The sequence below is a fragment of the Gadus morhua genome, chromosome 15 (genome assembly GCF_902167405.1).
Source record: "Gadus morhua chromosome 15, gadMor3.0, whole genome shotgun sequence".
In the NCBI taxonomy this organism is placed as follows: domain Eukaryota; kingdom Metazoa; phylum Chordata; class Actinopteri; order Gadiformes; family Gadidae; genus Gadus; species Gadus morhua.
In genome coordinates this window covers 18,466,616-18,485,751 of record NC_044062.1, presented here as the reverse complement: position 1 = coordinate 18,485,751, position 19,136 = coordinate 18,466,616, and the positions used below count along the sequence as shown (strand labels likewise).

Sequence of the window (19,136 nt, the reverse complement as noted above, 5' to 3'; positions counted from 1 at the left end):
AAGCTGTGAGTGAGCGTGGGACGCGCGCATATGATTCTGGCCGTTGAGGAAATAAACGACGGTATGAGCCTTATGTTGGTGTTTACTGCTATTATGCGATTTATATAATGTCAGCATCATCATGCTGAAATGAAAAAAAATCCAGTAATTATTGAAAACGGTTTAATACTATGCCAAGTCAAATAAAACAATGATTTGTTGTGTGTATAAGCTTCATAATTTAGACAAAATAAAAGGCCTATGACCGTTTATACATGTGTTCAATACATCAAGGAAAATGACATACAGTAGTCGCCCTTCTTGCTAAAATGGATTAGAAATAATACCACAATAAATGGCCTACATGTTACGTTTAATAACGTGGTAACGCGCACTACGCAATAACGTGCACTGACGCAATAACGTGGTAACGAGTTAATAGTCACTGATGAGCTTCGGGATGGGCAGAACTCACACTGGGCCCCTTCCTCTGAAGAGTTTGATGATGAAGGAAAAATGCAGAGTTGAAAAATAATCTAAATTGTATGGAAATTATCATTTCGATACAATTATTAGAAGTGACATGAAAATAATTGCCCAATGGGATTCTGAGCTAATAGCCTAGGTCACGCAGCCTAAATGCCTAGTTTGATGTGGCTATTCAGAGTAAATTGGTCATCATTTATATTTGGTGTCTATCTATGTGCAACAAGAGGAATATTGGTAGTGGTCAGAGACCAAAGTGGAGGTAACTACGCTAACCCAACCCATAGGCTACTGGAGGAAGGCAACAGATATAATGTTAGGCCTAAAATAATTATGACAGAAAATCACAATGGTGATTTTGAGATGTGTGCCGATAGTCCAATTTAAAACATTTTTAAACTAATTCTTTGTGGAACTTTGATGCCTTTCCAACAGTCAAAAGTCCACAGCAAAGAATGTTCGGCCGACTAAGACCCTATAATCCCCTTAACGCTGAACAGCGACAGTTGAAGAGAACAAGTTAATTAAACCCTCATGCTGCATTTTGAGATCCTTATATTCATGACATGCTTTATAAAGCTGGTAGTAATTGGGGGTTCAGAGGCATGTGTTTTCTGATATTGTCTGATCTAGGCTTAGGCCAGACCTAACCCCTCTGGCTCGACTTGAGTTCTCTTGCTAAGATATTTGATTTACTGCACAAAAGGCAATACAAAGTAGTAACGTTTGATTACAATATTCTTGCTTTTTGTATCCCCCAGAATAATGTCACTAATCAGTGATGAGGACGGGAACTTAAGATTTCGTTCCCATCAGTCTGAAGCAATACTTTCACGGAATGACGACTACATTAACAGTATAGCACATATTTATATTATACTGTAAAGCCTTTTTAGTGGTCCACCACACATATTTTCTACAATGCAAAGGGTTCCCAATGACCCAAGCTGGATTCAGGTTGTACACAGCTTTCCGAAGCGCTAATGCATCGTCGATCATCATACAAATGCAACACTGATCACTCCAGCTATCCCATCCTTCCTGTGAAACTCAGCAGGGTTACAGGGACGTACAAACACCCAGATACACCCCAGAGGGAAACGCACAGATTGTATGAATTGGGCAGTTTATTTTAATTTCTGTACTGTAACCAAGCTCAGTGGCGGTTCCCAATGTCAAGGTCACCATCGCACCCAGCATGACTGCCCTTCAAATCTCCATTCCGGTTTGGACCGCTTCAGTGAGCCAGCATGAGCTGTAATGGAGAACAGTGTGTAGCTGTGCAAATAACACAAGATCTCTTAAGAAATCAGGGACTCGTGCTGTGCCTTTGGATACTGTTTACAAGTCAATGTTTTGATTGGTTTGGGGTCGTTTGGCCCCATTCGATTTCTATTGGTTATAAAAGCCAAGTGCCAGGTTCAAGGTGAGACTCAACCTAATGAAACTCAGGTCTGATCTAGTTTGAAATCAAGTAAATATGTACTTTCATTTATGGTTTCCCAATTCCTAAAATGTCCCACAACATATACCAAGTACAATCCATTCATAAAAACAAGGCAGGTCAGTAGTCTTCAAGAGCTTTTAATCATACATAGAAATTTAGTTCAACAGTACCATTCATTAAGAATGTTTTAGCAGTATGTATATTTAGTGTAAAGAGCATTATGGTTTTTTTTTCTGATGAGGAATATCCATAGGATGATTGAAGCTTTCAGAACTAGAGGAAGAGCGGAGGAGAGTCGCAAGTGACGTGAATATGTTGCAACATCCCGTTACACTCGCCTACCGAAGGTGACGAGTAAGTTATGTTTGTACCGATGATCTGATTTCCTTTAGGTCACTGCTGAATCTTTTGTGTATATATTTGTTTTTTTTAAGGCAGCACAGCCTTGGATCTGCTTATCGTAAAGAAAATGTAGATATATATACGGGTGGCTAGTTGGGTTTGGTCGACGCCCTGTAACTCAGTGAACTGTTTCCTAGTTGATGAGTCCTCCATTTCCGCTTAAAGACTCATCAGAGCTGCGTGTAACTGTTGGCGGCGAATGCGTACGATGCTTTAGAGACAAAATAAGTAAGGTGAGCTATAGTGGGTAGGGGCACAGTACTGCAATCAAATGCGGTATTATTAGGCATGGAGCAGATGGACACATCTATCCACCGGCCTATCAAGCTATACATCCAACGGTTGATTCATCAGAACATCCATGAAATCAGAAATAAAAACACTACCATGAGATGCTGTGTCACGTTCCTCATGAGTGCCACAACAACAATTCCAATCGGCAAAAGTCCCAAGCGAAAAAACAATAATATGACTGAAAAAAAAACAAAAAAAACAGAACAATTATACATGTACAAGGACAGAAGATGAACAGACAACCAGCCTACCAATCCCACAAGCGCTTCATTTTCAGTCAGTCCATTCCTTTTTAAGAGCGTTTTAACCAACATTGCGCACCGCCCGGGGCGGAGCCAGCTTCATCCAGGGTGCCGTGGCGCCTTGGTCCGGCGCCGCCCCCACCTTACCCCCACCCCGCAAACTTCAAACCACATAAGCCACTTTTTTTTGTTGCCATTTTATTTTTCTTTGCGCTGTTGTTGTTTGGAGTCGGCAAGAGAAGAGCGTGAAGAGACATGTGACTTCCGGGGGGAGGGGGAGGGGGAGGGGGGGCTGATAAAGATGGAAGCTGCTTTCTGCTGTAAGCGCCGGGGGCGTTCCATGTCACACGTGTTGGCGGGGGGGGGGGGGGGTAGGGGCAGGGCAGGGGTCACCTTGGGGCGGAGGCCTTAAGGCTGGGCGGGGGGCTGCTGCTGCATGGAGGAGGAGGCCTGCTGAGACATGGCCGCCGGGGAGGACATGGACTGGACCATGGGCTGGGCGGGCGGGGGGAGCGCGGGCTGGGCCCCCAGGGTCCCCGAGTGCGTGTTGGGGGAGGGCGGCGGGGTCGGACGCTTGAATTTGTCGGGGCTGGTGCTTCTTCGCGGGGAGGGCCTCTATAAAAGGAGTATAGGAGAAAAAGGACAGTTGTTAAATGTTATTGACATACAACCTGCTTGACATTTCCCCAGTCCCATTATTAGACACAGTTGTAGGCTCAGTGGCTGGGGGATTATTGTGGGACTGTTCGTGGTGCGTTGCCCAAAGTGGCATTTATCCAAAAATGGCTAGTTCTGGGTTCTCACTAATGGCAGACTGTAACAGATTTTATTGACCTGGTAATCTGTTTTTTTGCATCTTACCACACGCGTCCAAAGAACCCAATCTTCTGCTTCTCAAGAATGACGCAGGAGGCGAAGTAAGTGGCGAGAGACGAAGAAACAAAAGACTCAGTTTTCATTTCAGTGAAGCCATTGGTTGAAACCCTTAAACAGTCCATTTAGGAATCATAGGGGCAGCACTGTAAGGAGATAGATGGTAAGAAGAGGGGTGCTGAGAAAAGCAGCCCACAGGAAATTAAATGTAATAGTTGTGCGAGAATCTAGGTCGAGGCCTGGCTCAATGTCTTGGGTGGACCCAGTGCAGAGGGCGTTGCTAATCAAGCTGTACAGTCCGCTACAACGAGACGAACAAAACAGGTTGAACTAGGAACTTGGATGCCTTTACTACCGTCGGTATAGGCTGGTGTAGGCTGTACGAGGAAAGAGCAAATATTTATCTTCATGCGAGAATTAATGATGCAGTTTATAATCTTCTTAATCAAAATTCCTTTTCGAAATTTGGCAACAATAGGGGTGTGTATTCATGAACAGATTTCAGGAGGAAATATCCTCCGGTTTGAGTTCTCATTCAATATGTCAGGCCCGAGGCCTCAGAATGCCTAAGTGATAAGGTGCTGCCAATTACTCAACAGTGGCTGATCAAGATTCGGCCAGGCGTATCACATCAGCGTCATTTTCTCAACTGCAGGGCTCTTAGCCGTGTTAATGGTTAATCCCAATGGGTTTAACAGAATGAATTCGACCCGACACTTACGGGAGACTGGCCAGAGTGACCTGAATGCTACCAGCACAGGAGAGAACAGTAGTCAACTCTAGAACGACTGAGGGAGGGACAGAGGGGGAAGTGGAGGTTTTCTAAAGGTTGCCTGGGTTTGGACATAATAATCATCCAAGTAGAAATACAGTAATAGGGTTAGTAAGTAGCATGCCCATATATACACCACGCCGATTGTTGTACTAATTGAGGATGAGTATTGTATGTGTCTTGTTTTGTCCATATGACCCCCTAACCCTAACTATCAGAGTTCACATCTGAAATCTTCGGACACTCTGACATAGCAAATCCTGCAATAAAGCCAGGGGACAATTAAAGCAAACTATGAACCATAAGGAACAAAGCTGGCATCATACAGCTTTTATAGCAGACACATGTTTTTTTGGACTACGATGGACCAGAGAGCTTCAATCTGCCAGCAGACAGGGTGGGGCGTCCGCAATAAGGAGGTCATCGATAAGACCCGGGCTCTTTGGTGCTTTCAAGATGGGAAGTGTGTTGAGCACCTCTTATACAAGTTCTGGGAACGTGATGTCCATTAGCAGGTAGTGAACACCATCCAGAGATGATGAGTTCCACCCTATGCCCAGAGCAGATACAGGCCTCCCTAAATAAATCCATGCGACCATATCCAGCATGAGTAAGCCTCCTCATCACAAGGCCCAGTTGAGTTCCCTAATAGGAACATACCCTGAGTAAACAGTGGCTACACAAGTCTTATTAAAAATGCATTTAATTCATTTGTTGGCTCAACAAATGAACAATAATCTCTTACTCTCAAATAATCAGCACGCAATGATTTCCATAACAAACATAATTATTAATATGTTTTTTAACCATTAAAAAGGATTCTGCGATTGGTGCATCCAGTTTTAGTAGGGGTTGGTTAGGCAAAATCTTCATATCTAAACTTCATATCTAATCAATAAATCAGATGCAATCCAATGCAAATTTGACGTTATAAATTTGATGACAAACAAACAGGTAAGGGGCAGGTGAAATAATAAATCAAAATATAAAAAAATAATAAATCTGGGAGATAGAAGGCTTAAATCAGCATTCAATCTTTACTTGACCCCATTAGTGTTTTATTGCCCCTAAAAGCCTTGTGTGCTAAACTAAGTAAGCCGGAGCTCACTTCCAAAGTGAACAAAACTCCATAGGAAGGTGCTGAAATAAAAGTAATTCCTGCTGTGCAAGCACTGGCGACGTCAGCAGTCCATAGGCAGGTCCAAAACGCTGTAGGATTATATTTCCCAATGGAATCAGGGATTGATTACAGAACAGTGTGAAGTAGTGATACCAAGTCAACGTTTAAGGTGCAATTTTAAAAACATTTTTTTTGGCTCTGTAAATAAATAACTTGCAACTCTTTAGTTAATGTTTTAAGTGTTTGAAAGTGCATTTTAAAATGTAATAAAATAATACCAAGAGGGCAAATAAAAATGAAGAACTTGAAAGACTAAAGATTGTAGGAATGTGGCCTGAATCCCCCTTCTCCTCACTATTTTGTGAAGACTGTACTTCCTTACTGTTTTGTGTGGTTTGTACTTTCTACGTTTTTTGTGTGGTTTGTACTTCCTTGAACTCTAAAATCCTTCAACAGGAGCTCTAAAGTGAATGGCCTGGCACAACCCCATGAGTACGGTAATTGGTCACCCAGCTTAGAGACATTGCAAGGAGGGAAAATTGCACCCAGAGGCAAAGTAAAGGGGTAAGGGGTGATAATAATTTCCGAGAGCTCATATGAATCATATGATTCATCAGCAAGACATGAAATATGGTATTTTCCCTTTAAAAAATAAAAACGATGTACTGCATTGAAAAACATTTTCTTAAAGCTGAAATTAATTTGGAATGAAATGTGTACATTTGGAGGTGATTGGGGAACCTCTCGGTTAAGATGCGTCACAATTAGGTCATTTAAGCATAACTGCTGAACACATCAAGCTAAAAGTACACTTCAATGTTATTCATTAAGTTGCAGGGTTATTGCAACAAGCTATCAGCCATGCTATGTGCTTATTTGGTTTTGCTTAATGAACACTGGGAGCATGCACAGCGTCCTTTTGACCTACCGCTACAGCGTGCGAGGAGCTTCCATGGACGTGAAGGGCTGGAGGGTTGTAGTGGGAAATGCCGGCTCTGGACAAGGTGGCCGGGGGAGTGAAGCCCACTGTGTGGCCGCTGTACGACAGACCTGAGAAGGGGAAAAACAACCATGCGGGCGTTTAGGAACACAGAGCACAGGGGTCTACGGTCAATGTTTGTTCTGAAGAAGAGAACAGGCAGGAACCAATTTCAGTCAACGGGGTGATGGATGGATAAGATACGGTATTAATGTGTTTACAAAATGGTACTCCATTAGATAGGTCAATAAGTGTATGCATTAACAAAGCACATAATCAAGTCTGCAATAATTCATCTCTTGCCGTTTATATGTGTACATTGGCCTATATTTACTACGATAAAAATGTATCCTCATAAGGCCTCAGTGTTATATGACCAGTGATGGGCCGTCAGGGCCAGCAGGGCCTTCTCTGCTGGCCCTGACAAAATCTAATTTTTTTTTATACATATATATACACACACACACACACACACACACACACACACACACACACACACACACACACACACACACACACACACACACACACACACACACACACACACACACACACACACACACACACACACACACACTTTAGATTTTGACAGGGCCAGCAGAGAAGGCCCAGCTGGCCCAAATTAATGTCATCTTAATTAATGTCATCTTTCAAAATGACATTTTTTGTAAGGCTGAGCCGATATCAACTACAGTAGCCGGATGACCCAAAGATAAAGAAGAGGAAACAAGTAGTTCCCTTTAAGGAAAGTACAAACAAAATTGATAATTTCTCATAAGGCTGTCAAGTTCTTGTCGAGTGGTCAATAAATTGGTCGATGTGCATTTGTTCGACAGAATTCTCATTGGTCAGCCAATCGCTCGTGTTACTTTCATAAGGAAAACTGCACTTCTTAATCCATTATTTTTTTGGGGTGGGAGGGACATATGCAGACTGATAAATTTAATTTAGAGTGATGGGCTATATTGTGTTAGAAATAGCATTAATGATAATAAAAATTATATTCTCTTAGTTCTCTTAGTCTTGTGTTGTGCACCTACTAAGCAACGCTCAGAGGCTTGTCTGGTGTGACCCGCGTCACATTTAAGTGACATTAAGTGGCTCTGAAACCCACTGCCTTCCTCCAAACACCATTATGTGATATTTAGGCTACCGGGTAGAGTACACTAGATAACGGTCAGATGTATTACTATTAATTTCTATCCAATTGATTTGTTGTAGAGTTGGTAGAATATCGGTCAACCAAGATTTTCTTCGGTTGACTATAGCCCTAGCATCTTAACCTATTTTTGTGTCACAATACTATTGTCAAAAGTACAAGATACATTAAATAGAATAAACCAAAATACAAATTAATGTAAATGAAAATAAACAAAACCATTACTTTATCTGCCCCACTTTCAACATATTTTTTTTTATAAAAAACATTTACTCTCATTGAGTCCATGAATGTTATGATAAAAAAATCTGAGGGTAGGTCAGACACTGCAACTAGTGGTCAGAACAACATTGCTGACCACTAGTCAAAATCGGTATGAGTCCCCAGGCACACATCTGAGTGTTAAGGAATCTCCTATATTGCTGATTCATACGAAACACTCTAAACACTGCAAGGGACACAGGGTTAAGACTGGATGGGTGAAATGATTGTGCCACCAGAAAACACATGTTTCAAAGTATGCACTTTATGATTTCGGAGGAGCACCCATTACAAAGCTCTGGCACCCTTCACGACAAGCACTTGGAAGTCATGATGTGTTGGATTCATTAGCACCAGCTAGCCATCAAAGTGCTTGTTCGGATAGACTTCTTGTGTAATCCTCGAGTCTCCTGTAGTGTGGGAAAATGTCAAACAGCATTCGAGTTCAACTCTACTGGCCAAAGGGGAAGATGCCCTAACCTTTGGGGCATACTATTAACGGCCAAGAAGATTTTTTTATTTCGCAAGTCAATGTATTGTTGTTACATTTGGTGATTTAAGCAAAACAATATTGTGGAGGAATGTTACTGAATGTGAAGTCTGTGCAGAAACCCTTATTAGGAGAGTAAAAGCAACAAGCTCACCTTTACCAGACTACTTTAAATCAATTCTCACTCAGAGGAATTTCTCCTGAAGCGGTGGACCTTGCCTGGCATTTATGGCCTTTAAGGGTCAGTTAACTCGAACACAATGTACATTTAAAAAGGCAGCAGATGCCCTCCACCTGCCAGGGCCTGCTACTTGAAGCAGAACAGATTTATTAAAATCATCAACCCTATGAGACCGTGGCTCAGCCATACCTTGAAACAACGTGCCTCTTTGCTCTGTAAATATTCACTTGAATTCAACAACACCTCTCAGTGGGGATTTTGTGTGAACATGAACCCAAGTAGCACAAGTCCACGGGTTCCCTTAGTCCATCTCCAGTTATCATGTTTGGACAGGTTCCAACATGGATTAAATGATTTGGTCAAAGCACAATGTGGCGGAAACCAAAGTGTTATTTTGTCAAGGGGGCGATGTGCATTCTCAAGGGACATTCCAGCTACCGGGGATATCTACTCTATGCTTTATATGCACAATAAAAACTTGAGCGATTGGCTGTTCTTTCTGGGGCCTAGCCAGAGACGGTTGTGAATCAACCGTCTCTGGCTAAACGGTCAGTGGAAACAAATAAAATCACACGCTAGCCTAGTTTCTATGAAGACATGTATCCCCTAATACCATTGTTTTCTGTCCAATGGTTAAGCGAGGTGGTCATTTGTTTGTGTCGACAGTTTTGGAAGTCTGACCTCGTTAGTGAATAGGAAATTACTAAGTACTTTTTCTTTCCAGGCGATAAGCAAACGATATGGTGATCGGCAGCAACACTGCATATTAACATGCATAATATTCCCCTATTATCATCAAACTTTGTACCTTATTAGATGGATGTCGATGGTGTCCGATATGCTATCGTCTGTAAAAAGGAGTGTGCTGTGGCCACTTGTACAACACGCCTGATAAAAATCATATCAAAGTGTGTGGGATGCAAATATGAAGGTTTATTCTGTTACATAACTCGGTAAACACAGGGTCAAACTGTGTGTGTGTGTGTGTGTGTGTGTGTGTGTGTGTGTGTGTGTGTGTGTCTAGCATACGCACCAGGAGATATGGGTCGGCTGGAGCTGGGGGAGGGGGTGTAGGGGATGGGGCTGGACACCGTCCGGGCACGCAGGCCTTGCGCGGACATCTCGTTGAAGTACCTGAGGAGGGGGGGAGGGGGGGACACACACACACACACATGTTACACCGAGATTTACACCGCGTCCATAAAACACTGCATATTGACTTTATTAAATTAGACGATTCCCGTCCAGAGAAGAGACCCCGCCCCGGTGCGGCCGGGGATGCTGTACCTCTCGTCGTCCATCTCCAGACTGGACTCGCTCTCCGACAGCTGCCGGCACAGCGCCTCCCTGCGCTCCATCTCCCGCTGCAGCTTCCTCTGCAGCCGGATGTTCTCCTCCCTCATGTGCCGCTCCTCCTCGATATACTGGGCTCGCTTCTCCGTGTCTGTGGAACCACACGGGGGGGGGCGCGCATCAGGGTCAGTTGTGGTCGACGTTGGAAATGGATCCGATTAATCATGGTGGTAAATAACATGCAAATAAAAATGATGGTTGCGTATACGTGCAAACACCAGATCGACAAACCCAACAGGTTTCACTCCGGTGCCGTTCAAGTGAAGTGACCACACACAAGCGGCTGGAACAACGGATCAAACACACAGGCACAACAAACACAACAGAAAAAGAGTTCTGTTCACGAGGATGGCGGGACATTTGTGAAACCCAATATCTGAGTTCCATAAAAAAAAAGAAAAAGGGGGCAGAAAGAGTATTCTCGTTTTCAAAGTAGGACAAGACCAGTTTGAAATAATGCAGTGGGCTATGAGGCCCACTGCATTAGTGCTGCCTTGATTTCATCAGCTTGTCTGTGTCCATGACTCCTGATCCTGAACTCAGCCTCCATGCCCAGTGGGAAAATGCAAAGAAGAGGCTCCCTCTAGTGGTATCAACTTTGTATTCCAATAAACATGCTCTTAAGAGAACTGGTTGCATGATGGCAAAATGAAATGGGAGTAGAGGTGACAAATGTAAGCAAGGTAAAGATGCTTGAGTAAAGGGCAAAAAAAACTTGTCATGCCATGAAATAAAAGTAAGAATAAAGCACTAAAAGAGAATCTATAACCCAATTGAACTGAGGAAATGACTTCTGAGTCATGCCAATGAAGAAATAAAAGGTTGCGTCAGCCTGTGCTAGCCTCACCCAGGACACACTGCCAAGAGAGGTCATTATAAGCAGCACCCCCGTCAAAATAGGGTTTGAAATGTACACAACACAAGCATTTGAGTAGTACTGCAAGCACTGCAGTGCAAACAAACACAAGATAAGCCTCCAGCAGTGCATTAGGTCTGGGAACACACTGTGCACCAGGCGGCACAGCCCCGACACTGGTCACCGGTACCACAGGCCACCTCGGACTCTCTATGCCTGTGTGCCTATCGGTTACGGAGCAGTGTCGCGTGTCAGGACGGCGGCGACCACGAGTGTATTAGAGCGGCGGAGGTCCTGCCAGGACGAGGGCAAGGGCCGTCTTCTGGTGGCGTGTGAAGAAGAGGAGACGGCGTGACCTCAGCGAGACGCGCCCAGACCGGGGGTTGGAATGCGAGCCGTGTTGCCCGGGTCGCCACCAGAGCCTGTGTGGTGTTCCTGTCCAACCCAGGTGGCCCAGATCCAACTCTGACCTACATTCCTCTTGAGCGGTGGAATCACCAATATTTTCCTTCTGAACTGCTATTTTCATATGAAGACCAGCCTTAAGGTTCCCTGAACCGAAAATATAGACACCGCAAGTTAATTATACGAGTTACATCGATGTGAACGGCGGAAAAGCTTTGAAATACGGATATGGCCATAGCACTTCATGGTCCCAATCGCATCCCATCCGGACCAGACGTTCAGGTACGGCTGAAGAAAGTATTCCATCCTCCCTGAGGGGAGAGATTTAAAATATTCTAATGGCACCAACACCAACAGGGGGAATATTAATGCCCACCTACAAGCGGTGCGGTCTAGAATCGCAAACAACATGGCCGCCACCCGGTCAGAAATAGCCCACATGAAAGCGGACCATCGGGACATGAAGGGAGGCCTATCGAACGTGTCAGATGATCTGAAGTGCTTTCACTTCAAGTCACAGGGACCAGCCTTCAAGGCCAGGTGGGTCATTTTGACAGACTGACGCAAGGACATGGAGGGGAGGATGAGACGGTATCTGGAGAGTTGGCATCGAAGCGCAACCGGACTCCAGCGCCCCTGAAGCCGTTTCCAAAGTTATCAAAGGGGTTCTGCAGATGGACCGGGATATAAACATTGATCGCTCACACAGCACCTCTACAGACAAAGCCCCCCTTCTCTACAATGAGGCATTGCCATATTCCCCAATCACATCCCAAGCGTTGGAAAAAGCAGAGCCGCATTCACCTCCAGCCTTGTAGATCCCAGAAGGGCCATGGAGCATGTTCACCACATAGTCAACAAGTAATATATGGAGGTTTTCCCACGGCATCCGTGCCTAAGGATGGGAATTGATAAGAATTTCACGATTCCGATTCTGCTTATCGATCCGATACCTTGTCGATTCTCTTATTGATTCTCATTGGGTGAGAAAATAAGTACAAATGTGTTTGTTTGTATTAAATCTCTTTAATATCTGATTAGTGTGGCTAGTATTAGGAAATTGTAGATTTTCAAATCAATTGGTCTAGACAAAAAAATAGATGGTTGGCTTTTTAAGCCCAAATGCCATCATTATGTGCCATACAACTAAAAACACTGACTGAAAACAGTCAAGTAAGAGCTTGTGCCTTTTGGAATGCCAACAGTGCTCATTTGCATTCAACTTGTAACAAAACTCAACTGACATAAACAAAATGAAGTATTGATTAGACAGATTTATTAGATGGGCCTACCTAATAAACCATTGGAACACACAAGACGGGAAACCATATATTTTATACTATTATATATAGAGCTCCGGGAGTCGCAAACGGCAACAATCACTTTCTCCTCCATGCTGCAGTTCTCCCCGGACTGCACTGCACTGAGTTTGACGGTTGAACGCTGATTGGCTGTTACATTACACATGTCACTCAGTTGTCACGCTGTTGAACGCTGATTGGCTGTCATCACGACAAAAACTTGTCGCCGGTTTTCTCTCGGAAAAATTCGCCCGATACGCGTCTCTACGTTCACTTTGTATGGGATCTTGTCACCCCGTCGCGTTTGGTGTGAACGCACAATGGCTTCTTCCTCGGCGGCGCCATGTTTGCTGCGTTCTGAACCAAAACAAAGCAGCGTGTGTGTGACGTCATGACGCATTTGCCGCGACCGGAACCGATAAGCGGAATCGTTAAGCAGGCTTGCTAATGATTCCAAGGTATCGGTTGACTCGGCACCGGTTCTGAACAAGAACCGGTTCTCGATTCCCATCCCTATCTGTGCCCAATTCCTATTTGGAAAGAAACAAACAGATCTCCAACATCTTCTCTGCTTCTGAACTCATCAGCCTGTACGTTGAACAGAGCACTCCTATTTCTCTTGAATACAAAATGTAGGGCAAATGCTTAAGACCCGAGAAACCAATATTGCCTTCAGACTGAGCATAGCTAGAAAAAAACAATAGTTCACCTCCACTATCTGGGACCTCCAGGGATCACAATGGTAGGTCAGTCGATGGATAAACAACCATCAACTCATACCGAACCCTGAGGAGGTCAACTCATACCAAACCCAGAGAAGGTCAACTCATACCAAACCCAGAGATGGGTTTGGTCTCTGTCTCACCTCCTATCAAACCCGAGGCGCTACAATGGTAGCAGGTCATGTATATGCAGAAGGCAGACGAGGCCTTTGGTCGGGGGGGGGACACTCACGTTGTAGCTCAGTGGTGCGCAGACTTTTCTTCAGCCTCTCCACCTCGTTCTTCAGGAAGCGGATATGCCGCATCATGTTCTCCGGTGAGTCGATCTCCATGGAAACATCCCTGGGAGAGGGCGGGGCCGACACGGGCTGGTCCAGCTTCTCCTGGAGAATCCTAGGGACAACCAAAACATATACATGAGGTCATTGTGAGTCATGAGGCGAAGCAGGCGATGGGCTAAGACAGAGGGAGGTGAGGAGGTACATGCTTATTACAATACCAACCGCCAAGGACTAAACAGCATCCATTTCAGGGACGGGAGTGAAGTATCGGTTTAAGGCAGGGTGTAATGCTATATGCCGTATACACGTGTTTCTTTGGCAACATATCTCTTTATTCTCCCTCTCCTGACCCGAGTTATCAAATGAAGAGATACAGATGGAATAGCAGTGTTCTGGAAGAACCACTTTCACATGCTGACCCTTTTGAACACAAAACTGAATTAATAAAGCCAATTAAATAAGCCACACCCTGCAGATACTTGGCTCAACTGGGCCATCAGCAGGTAACCAAGACTCGGCGGATGGTCTTTTGTGCCTTTGTCTACCTACTGTATTATTATGCCTTATTGGACCCAGATAAAGAGAAGCTGTACTTTGAGTTACACAATAACCTGGAAAGGCCACATAAAATAAATGTACATTAGGTTAGACCTTACTCGGGAATGCTAAAATGAAAATGACAATGGCTGTGAATAATTCTATATTTTGATTGTTTTAAAGTAAAGCTGATGAAAGGGGAGCCATATTGCAACATGCAAGCTTCCATCCTTCTGCCATGTCCATATTATCTGTAGGGTTGGGAAAAATAATCGATTCTTCGATGCATCGCAATTCTCTCTAGGACGATTCCGTCTCGATGCAGATAACTTGATAATCAGATTATTATTATTATTATTTTTACATTTGTTTGCCAGCCACTTTTTGTAATTATAAAATTATTAAATTTATCTCCAGTGTGTAATGGCAAATCTGATTTGTCTTGACACGATTGCGATTCAGCCTACGCATAGCATGCATGCAAATTCACAGCCAGACACAAGAACTCCTAATTCAAGAGCAGCTTTTTCTTTAATGACATAGAAAAGAAAGATTAGAAATAAAATAAAACTGAAACCTATTTTTTTTACATACTTCCATATTGTGATGTTGTAATGCACGCTGCATTGGTTATTGCACTGTTCATAGAAAATCATATTTGTGACAAAAGCTTTCTCTAAGCTTTCCCTAATAAAATATTAGATAATTTCATTAATCTGTTGTCTTTAATGATCATCACAAAAGTAGGAAGTGATTAGCAAACTCTGAGAAGCAAACTGAGATGTATAAATATATTTTTGAAAATCATGCATTGAAATGCAAACAAAAAAAATTGTTGCATCAAGATGGTCGATAATCGCTTTAGAATTTTGGACCTCATAATCGAAATCGAGTCATGAGGTGCCAAGAGATTCCCACCCCTGATTATTTGGTGTGCTTTTCTCATCTGAATGCAAGCCAAGCCACCCTCACCTCTTCTCCGCCTCCAGCTTGTCCATGCGCTTCCACAGCCGATTGACCAGCGCCTCCTGCTCCTGTTCCAATGTGTTCTCAAGGTCAATCTTCTCGCGCCGCAGCTGGAGGAGAAAGGAGTTACCATGAGCCCGGCACTTGGCCAAACAAAAAGCTTGACGCCAACGGTGAGTATTCATGAACCCAGTTGCACCCACCCACGCAACCGTTGTGCTGCCCACGGTCCGGTGTAGAGCGAGTAGCTTCACTGCGATGTGGGTTACGAGTGACTCGATTACAGGAACACTATGATGGTTGACATATTTTGTGGGAAATTAACCGTGGTCTCCATTTTTTTTCACAGCACTTAATGTAATGCTCGAGTGATTACAGCAGAGAGGCGAAATGCATCACGTCACTCTACAAATGTCATGCTGACACACACTTGGTTGGTAGGGGAGACGCAACATACGCTCAACCCAATGCGATGACAGCACTGTCCTATTTGACTTGTCGGACGTATGTGGGGCTATGTTATTGAGAGAATATTAAAAAAAGTATACAGCAGGTACATTGAATGTGTGTGTGTCTTTTATGACTTCATCTTCTGACTGAGGACTGATCCACGCCCGTACCTGCTCCAGCGTGAGCTGCTTGGAAATGGTGTCGTTCTCCATCTTCTTGATCTTCTTCATCAGCTTGTTGACCTGGAACTCCTGCTCCTGCTCCAAGTGCTGCTCCAGCTCTGCCTTCTCGTGTTGGAGCTGAGGTGGAGAGATGAGAGGGCATGTGGTGAATAAAGACAGAAACAAGATCAAAAACGAAGGAAACAGAAGGGCAGTTGAATAGGAGTTATGGGAATGGTGAAGGAGGAGACGTGTGAGTCACCGAGAAACAATTTGATGACTACAGCGGGCAGATCTGGTGTCGGATTGTGCCACTTGGCCTACATAGAGGGAATCTATTGAAAAGAGAGGGGGGGGGGGGGGGGGGCTACACGTACCATGCTGCATTACTCCTTTGATGGTAGTTCTCACAAGAATGGCCTTTGTGAAACAATGGCCAAGCTGGAGTTTGAAAGAGGGAACTAGCTCAGCACGGATTCCAAATGGGGACATTTATTTGGAATGTGGAAAGAATGACTCAGTATTGAGAAAAACGGAATACTATCCATTCAAAGGAAATGTTTCAAAATAAATGTATATGCAGAAGGCTGAAAATCTCCACAAGAAGACAAACAAGCTTTCTTCTGTCTGTACACACATGACCAACTGTGCAGTAGCCATGCATACATGAACCCATAAGCCAGAACCCCATTCAAATAGTCTTAGTGATTTTATCTGCAACGCAGAACCTCACCCATTAGGCGACATAGTAAGCGTGCAGCGGAATGTGATTGTGTTGATATTCTAGGGAATTTTTCTCCGGTCAGCCTTATCATGCAGGATCTCTAGAGAAATGCCTTGGGACAAACATTCAAACACAAGCCCTCTATACAATCATGCCGCACATTAGTTTGTTTTACTGCTACATAACTTCACAGTATGACACGTCAGAGTGCAACAGTGCTAGCACATAAACTACGGCCCGCATGTCCATGCCAGGTTTTGGGGCAGTAGCAGATGTAGGTCTGTTTTATGTTAGCACACAAGAGAGATAACAAAAGGCCTAAAAACAAGCCCATCTGCACAGCGTTTAGCCGAGGTCTGCTTGCACACGAGTGAGTGGCCAAGCTGGATTCGGGCATCTTAACACGTCAACAAACCACCATCCGGGCATATAGCTCCCAGGTCCCTCCATACAATCCCCCGTATTTGTAACAAGCCAGCGTTCAGACTATGTCCTGATGTTGGGAGAAGAAGACGAGGAAAATCCTCTGGACCAAACAACAAGAGTAATTTGAGAGCCATTAAGAGAAGCTGGCACCCGTATTCATCTTAGGCCTTTTACGCTGTCGGGCAAAACCAATACAGTTGGTCGTGACGCGTTGACTCCCCCAGCACACTCTGCCACGACATACACAACGATACCGTATAACAAAAGCATAACAATACAGAGGGCACATGATACTTAAATGTAACATTGCAAGGCTTAGTATATGCATTTTCACGCTACAATGGAGCATTAGTAATCCCCAACAATTCAAGGAGCTTTATTTTAAAAAATAACGCATTCTCTTGTGCAAAGGACTCACCTGCATGAGTTTTCTTGACAGCTCGTTGGTGAGAAATTCCTCTTCCTTCTCATAATTGACGGCCAAGGTCTCTTTCTCCTTCTGCAGGGCCTGTATTTTCTTGAACAAGGTGTTACTGATGAACTCTTCTTCCTGTTCGGCCCTCGCTTGCTGCAAAACAGGACACAAATAGAGCAGACTTGTGAGAGCCTGGTGTATACAACACAACATACAGTCCAAAACGTTGTTTTCTAATAAAAAAAAAATGGATGTGTACTCCACACACATCCAGATGAACAGACATACACAAACAAATCACCCATTCCAACATCTGCACTCTGAGATTTGCCAACAAGAGGCAAAGTCAAACAGGAAGTAGAATATTCGTTTGCACCACAGAAAATGAAAAAAGAACGTCTGACTGACAGCTGTGTGGAGAAATTAAACGGGGGTTTAATTAACACAGAAGGTATGAAGAGAAACACAGCTGTGGTGTTCGAAATATGTGTAGCGTCTTCGTCGGCTTCATATCGACTAGCTAACCATTAGTGAGATCAAGGACCGCTTTTACGTTGGACGGCGGAGAAATCTATTACACGTTTAAAAATGAAAGACGATCAGATATGAATAGATAGCTTTAACCATATCTGCTCAGAAGAGGTGGGCAGTGTGATGAGGCGGACTGGCCAGTATTTGAGCTGGGCACCCAGCAGGACCACCCAGTCAGGCCCACGTTATCAAGATGTTCGTCACAAAAAATTGGTTACACCTGAACTCAGAATAATAGATAAATAATTGGGGACGAGTGACGCATTGATACATGCTACAACGCTACGGCTAGACAATATACACATAGCAATCGGACTAAGCATTGGTGGCATAACGTGGTGACAACACCTTAACAAGCCATCTGTTAAGTAATCAAATTATGAATGGCTTTGATCATCCAATGTGACAGTCTCCATCGTGGCGTCTACTTAAGCGCAAACCCATTAACGTTATCCATTAGCATGGCAAAACAAAACAAAGCGTGCTAACTGGCTGACTCTCCCTCACAGACAGTCAGGCTAGCCGAGCCGCTCATTTGCTAATTTAGCCAAGTAGCCCTCTCCCTGATGCTCAGCCCACCCGAGGTGGCTCTACGGTGTTGTTACAACACGGCTCTTCATAGAACAGACTCGGTGTACATTTAAGACTGGTAACCAACATAACACCATCGTTATCTGGTGGACTTGTGTACGGGCAGTGTGCCTTCTAACATGGGCTAGCGTTAGCTAGTTAGCTTGCGTTACTTACAATGGTGACGCTAGCCTTACGAAGGTCCCGATTCTCCTCCTGCAGGGCTTTGCACTTGAGTTTGAACGTTTCTAACTCGATTTTCAGAACTTTGTTCTCCTGCTGTAGAGAAGCCAGGCGGTTTGTTAATTCCTCTAATCGGAATTGTGAGATGACTACACTCGGTTTCCCCGAATTGGACGCCGAGGAGAGGGACATCGGGGTGGCCGAGCTGCTCCCCGCGCCGTCGGTGTCGCTCTCGCTCGCACTGTCCGCCATGGCTGTGCAGTGACAGTGTGGTGTGGTGTGGAGACGACCGAGTGTGGAGCAGACGACGGTGTGGTGTGTGGAGGAGACGACGGCGGCCGCGGTGCTGGTGGAGTAATCACGCACGTTCGTAACGGAACGCCGTGTGACCTTGCCCACGCGCGACGAAGCAGCGACACCTGACGGCTGCTTTCGGCATTGACCTACAGAAGACATGAGTGTGTGATTTATGGATCCATAGAGGCATTTTGGAATTGGTCGCAGGGGTAGGTAATCTATGACTTACACTATGCAGTACCAGTCTGTATAAGCTTAACACCAAAAGATGAT

General features: G+C 44.3%; 1 protein-coding gene across 1 annotated transcript; it reads right to left on the bottom strand.

Annotated features, from left to right (window-relative positions):
- Positions 1-2,033: 2,033 nt before the first annotated feature.
- Positions 2,034-18,977, bottom strand: LOC115559533 (coiled-coil domain-containing protein 6). Its single transcript, XM_030378348.1, has 9 exons — positions 18,561-18,977; positions 17,286-17,435; positions 15,727-15,855; positions 15,113-15,216; positions 13,555-13,715; positions 9,973-10,129; positions 9,719-9,819; positions 6,544-6,665; positions 2,034-3,465 (listed from the first exon to the last, which is right to left on the bottom strand). The coding sequence occupies exons 1-9, from the start codon at positions 18,816-18,818 to the stop codon at positions 3,259-3,261; spliced, it is 1,389 nt and encodes a 462-aa protein (XP_030234208.1). The 5' UTR covers positions 18,819-18,977; the 3' UTR covers positions 2,034-3,258.
- Between the last annotated feature and the right edge of the window lie 159 nt (positions 18,978-19,136).